Source organism: Pollachius pollachius (assembly GCF_949987615.1).
Source record: "Pollachius pollachius genome assembly, chromosome: 14".
In the NCBI taxonomy this organism is placed as follows: domain Eukaryota; kingdom Metazoa; phylum Chordata; class Actinopteri; order Gadiformes; family Gadidae; genus Pollachius; species Pollachius pollachius.
The window spans coordinates 2,737,468-2,743,315 of NC_136947.1; the positions used below are offsets into that span (position 1 = coordinate 2,737,468).

The following is a 5,848-nucleotide window of genomic DNA, read 5'->3' on the forward strand; positions in this document are numbered from 1 at the left end:
TCAAGAATTGTTTTATTCATTACTAGAAAAAGGAAAAGGAAAATGGCCAATTGAAAATGGCCTTCACTAAATGACTGGGTGTGTATGTGTGTGTCTGTGTGTGCGTGTGTGTATGTTGATTGTGTTTGTGTGCGTGTATGTGTGGGTGTATGGTGATCGTGTGTGACTGTGTGTGTTGGTGTTGGTCGTGTGTGTGCGTGTGTGTGTGTGTCTGTGCGTTGATTGTGTGTGTGTCTGTGTTTGTGTGTGTGTGTGTGTTTGCGTGTTGAATCTGTGTGTGTGTGTGTGTGTGTGTGTGTGTGTGTGTGTGTGTTTGCGCGTTGAATCTGTGTGTGTGTGTGTGTGTGTGTGTGTGTGTGTAGAGCCTCCCTAGTTTTGGCTCTTATCTACAGGAGAAGCAGGACGCCATCGCGGCGTACAAGAGACAGAGCAGAGACAGCGGCGTTGGCGTTGTCACGGAAACCACCAAACCCAAAGTCAACTTATCCAAGAAGCCGGTTCCTGCTGTCAAGGTTTGCACACACACACACACACACACACACACACACACACACACACACACACACACACTCTAGGAGTGGTTTTTCCTTTCTCACCAAAGTTTTGTTAGACAAAAAAATATCAGATTTTCATTTTAACCTGTATGAATATAACTCAACCTGTATCAAAACAGGGTTATCAAATAATATATGAAAAATCATTTATTTGATCTGGCTCCGGGAGGCCATCACGTTCTCAGTTGAACGGACTTTCAAGGCTCCAAGCGAACTCTGCTGGCTAACATGGAACAACAATTTCTTAACTGAAACGGAAAATAATAATCAAGCCATTGGGAACCTGCAGTTAAATGTGACAACAAGCCCAGTGCCAATCTCTTATTATTTACATTTACATTTTTTCATTTAGGGTATTTAGCAGACGCTTTTATCAAAAGCGACTTACAATAAGAACATTTGTCATAAGAAGGTGAAAAAATATATTTGACTATTTTACTATATTCCCTGTGGAGGAAAAGACGCGGGATGGCCAAGGTGGGGGAGATGACAAGCTCAACTGCGGCAGGGCTTTTTTTATCTTTCATAATACAATTTTCACATCCTAATGTCCTACCTTTTTTATTCATATACAAATTTAGAGTGTGTTTTTACACACATGTCAACACACACACACACACACACACACACTGTATTTAGGGTCTGTGATATGCTTATATAAATGTGTGTGCGTGTGCGTGTGCGTGTGCGTGTGTGTGTGTGTGTGTGTAGGACGTGATAGCCAGAGCACTGCACCACATCGGAGCGTACGCAGAACTGGACAACAAGGAACAGGTACCAGAAGTTGTGTCTTCCCTTAACGTGTCTATTTTCCTACACAACGATGTCAGCAGTTTGGGTACGTTGTCAAGGAAACCTTTCTCCTCAGTCATGGTGAATTGTACCTCTGCACATTCAGATTCCCTCGTTTAATGAATCTGATGTGGACCCTCTGTGTGTAAATGTTTTAAGGGCATCTCATTGTATATTGTAACCAAGGGCGTAGGAACCGGGGGGGACGGAGGGGACGTGTCCCCTCCAATATTGGAGACAGGCGCATTTGTCCCACCTAAAAATTATACCGGGGGGGGAAAAATATTTTATTTTATTTTGAAAGCGCAACACAGCGTCTTGTCACCGCTTCTTATTCTAAAAAACTGGATGATTGAGCAATTAAAGAATTGATTTGATATTTATCAGTTCATTACTGCCATTCAAAATGTGTTTTCCTTTACATTTACAAATGTATCTTTTTAGTAGAATAAAATATATTTGTGAATTTTTTCAGTGTAGTTAATTTATGACATATTTCTGTTCAAACCATTAATGGATCTGTCAGGTTTCCGATATGTGTCCCCCCCAATGTTAAACTCATTCCTACGCCCCTGATTGTAACTTATTCAATGTGAAAATAATGTAGCATATGCATTATAGCATTTCAAGCCCAATTGAGAGAATACTATTATGTGTATTTATATCAAAATCCCACCTGGTTGTATAACACGTCCTCGCTGGGGTTGCAGGTGCTGGCCTTGATAGACGAGGACATGTGTATCAACTGTGGCAAGTGCTACATGACCTGCAACGACTCAGGATACCAGGTAGGGCGCCCCTAGTCACTCAGTAGCCAGCCAGGTCTTTCTCAATGTGTTTTTGTTCCCCGTCCCCTATACCATTAAAGTGTCACTAGTGCACACTGTGAAACCTGGGGTCCGTTTAAAGGTCCAAAAGCCTCGGTGTCATGGCGGAAAAGATGCCAGATGTATGGAGAGCAAGGTTTGGTGACGTGATCGGCATGATGCCATGGATTATGCAATTTGAATCAACCGGACAACAAGTTGTAGCATGGCTGTACTTAGTTGCACTTTGCTCTCTCTGTCTGTAATCAGGGGCGTGCTCCTTCTATGTGGATCTTTGCTGGAGCAGAAACATAAATACTGTTATGACTGACACCTGTGTCCATCCTGCGATGACCCTTTTCAGAAAAAGGGTCTATAGTTTACAGGGAATTGCCGTGAATGGATTTTAACCTTCAAATGAGTATGGTGAAAATAACTTCTCAACTCAACTTAACCCAGCTATCACTCTCTCTCTCTCGCTCTTGTTCTCTCTCTCGCTATCTCTCCCTTTCTCGTTCTCTCTCTCTCTCGCTCGCTCTCTCTCTCTCTTGCTCTCTCTCTCTTTCTCTCCTTCTCTCTCTCTCTCTTTCTCTCCTCTCTCTCTCTCTTTTTTTCTCCTTCTCTCTCTCTCTCTTTCTCTCACTTTCTCTCTCCCCCTCTCTCTCTCTCTCTCTCTCTTTCTCTCTCTTTCCTTCTCTCTCTCTTGCCCTTGCTCTTGCTCTCTCTCTCTTACTCACTCACTCACTCATTCACTCACTCACTCACTCACTCTCTCTCTCTCTCTCTCTATCTCTATCTCTATCTCTTGCTCTCTCTCTCTCTCTCTCGCTCTCTCTCTCTGTCTCTCTCTCTCTCTCCTCTCTCTCTCTCTGTCTCTCTCTCTCTCACTCTCTCTCTCTCTCACTCTCTCTCTCTCTCTCTCTCTCTCTCTCCCCCCCTCCCTCCCTCCAGGCCATAACGTTTGACCCAGAGACCCATCTTCCCTTCGTCACTGACAGCTGCACTGGTTGCACGCTGTGTCTCAGTGTCTGTCCCATCATAGACTGCATCACCATGGCAACCAGGACAACGAAATACGAGCCCAAGCGTGGTGTTCCCATCAGCCCCATGTGCTAGGTCAATCAGAAGAGCTTGATTTCGGTGATCTGTATTACCTCATAATTAAAAAAATATATATATATATATGAAATTTGCTATACACATAAAAAAAAATGCTTTTATTAGAACAAGCAAGCCAGTTAAGAAGGTCACCTGTCGGGTGGCGTTGGGTGACTGGAAAGGCACCAAAAAAAAACCATATTATTATTAGTTAATAATTGTATCCAATTTGTTGTACTTTCTGATAACCTGTTGTTTCAGCATTTATTCACCATGAGGTGTTTGTTGAAAGGGATGATATGCAAGAGGCGTTGGACAGAGATAAACAAGATAAATCATAAATTGCATTCCTATGCATCATTTTGCTCCACTTAAAATGTAGGAAGATTGTGATTGGCCCATTTACCGTTAGACCAGTTGATTTTAGAAAATGTAAAATAAAAGATGACTAGAGTTACAGAAGGGTTCCTCTGATGAGTGTGGTAACATTTAAATATATTCAAACTTAACCATATCTACCTGTGAAGAGATGTTTGGCTGTCTCTCACTTTCCTCCGGTATCTTTGATTGGGATTTTACCATTGGAATTTAGTGCCTGAACAAATGAAAATGTAAATGTGTTCAAATGAGCAGCATCAAAATCAACGGGGTTTGATTTTAATAAATTGATTCATGATGCAGGAAGGTCTCCTTTGTTATTAAGTGTGTATTTGTGTTCCCCATGAGCATTGTTCCCCTATAGGATTTTCTTTCCAGCCCGGTCCCCATTCCCTAAAATGTAGACATACACACAAATATAAGCATACTTATATTCATGGAATGCATACAGATATAAGTTAATTGAGTGTAGGTCAGAAGTCCTAGTAGGGAGATCGGGAGATGTATGCAGATGAAATGGGTATCTGATGGGAGGGACACACACACACTAGTTAAAATGGATAGCTGGGAATAATTTAGGTTTATGCAATGATCAATACAAAGTGTCTGTGACCATGACAGAAAAACGTTCATGGCGATTGATTTCAGCCCCACCCCATCAGTGAAGAAGACGACCGGCTGCAGTTGAACCACTCGATGAAGAGGCAGAGCTCATTTAATATGCGGGTGATGAAAGTTAAGGATGTCAACGAATTTGAGGAACTCCGATTCAGGTCGATCCCAGTGACTGAAGATCTCATCCAGATAATACACCTGGGGGCCTATCGGTTCATACGCTCAGGGTTTGGGGCCGTTGCCATGCTGTGTCCCATAAGTCCCTCCTTATTAATCTGCTCTTCCATCTTCACCCAAAAGAACATAAAGAAACTTGTTATCTCCTGAGGGGACATGAGTCACAGCTAGAAGAACAGGCAGAAATCATGAAGGCTAAATATAGAAAATACACAGGATGCAAGCAAGCATTGTGTAACATAGAAAATATGTACATGTTGTGGGACAGAAACCTGTGCAGCAGTAGAATACCTTGTATGGTCGTACACGTTAAGAGAACGCAAACTAGACCCGGTAAAGTGAAAGGAGTTTTAATCTAGTGCTCATAAGCTAGGGATGCTCATGGGTATCAGAGTAGAATGGTTTGCAGTTGCACTGAAAGCATCCTGCAGTGTTATGTTCTGGTCCCTGCGGTATGCAGAAAGTGGTTTGACATGAGTTGCTATCGTCGTGTTCAGCTGAGCAGCAGTCTGCAGCACCACTCACTCTGTCAATCCTGGGGGCCCACTGAATGTCACCAAATGCTGTCCTCTGATTGGCTACCACCATGGCACCCACTCTGAAGAGTCTAGTGGAGGAGAGTATTGACAGTGACGGTTTTGTAAGGATCTTCACGAGTAGCGGGTCATAAGAAAAACTATATGACGATAGATTACATGGATTTAGCTGATGCTTTTATATAATAGAAATGTACAATGAGTGCATTCAACAATGAAGATGAATCCCAGCAATTGCAATAATCATTCAAGTACATTGCAAATTCATCAAATAAGTAAGTTCAATTTCATGAATTGCAGTAGTCTAGACTCGAGATGACAAGAGCCTGGACCGAAAGCTACGTGGCCTTCCGAAAGAGGGATGGACGTATTCTCCTGAAGCGGAGCATGTACCTGCAGTAGCAGGTAGTGACAGGTAGATGTTGGTAGTCAAGGACAGCAGGACATCCAGGGCCAGACCCGTCTTCCTCACCGTCCGAACCACAGACACCACAGAGTTCTCGCTAGCGATGGAGATGTCGTTGATGGGAGATGCCTTTCCTGGAAGGAAGATCAGCTTAGGCTCGTCCAGGTGGAGTCATCTGTGGTTCATATTTTTAGTGGGTCAACCGATAAACAACACGTTTATTTATGTATTTTTGTGGCGTATTAAAACAATTATATAGGACACATGCATATCGGTGGTTTGAGCAATGAGCACATGCAGCTTTTGTATTTGCTTTTATTTTCGACATGACGCAGTAAGGATTCCTTTAATTATCACATCCATCCATCCATCCATGGTTGTTCCTTTTATGACCGCTTCGTCCACAGAAGTGGAAACGACTGCAATGCTGTAGGTGATCCACAAGATGTCACTGTTCCTTCAATTTCCAAAGTTTCAGAGCTTCGA

At 42.7% G+C, this 5,848-nt stretch overlaps 1 protein-coding gene across 1 annotated transcript in view; it reads left to right on the plus strand.

Moving 5' to 3' along the window:
- Positions 1-3,894, plus strand: part of dpydb (dihydropyrimidine dehydrogenase b) — a 19,524-nt gene extending 15,630 nt beyond the window's left edge. Inside the window, exons 22-25 of the mRNA XM_079751456.1 lie at positions 363-512; positions 1,266-1,328; positions 2,057-2,134; positions 3,104-3,894. Of these exons, the coding sequence (XP_079607582.1) occupies positions 363-512; positions 1,266-1,328; positions 2,057-2,134; positions 3,104-3,268 (456 nt within the window). The 3' untranslated portion in view covers positions 3,269-3,894. The remainder of the gene's footprint in view (positions 1-362; positions 513-1,265; positions 1,329-2,056; positions 2,135-3,103) is intronic.
- Positions 3,895-5,848: the final 1,954 nt, after the last annotated feature.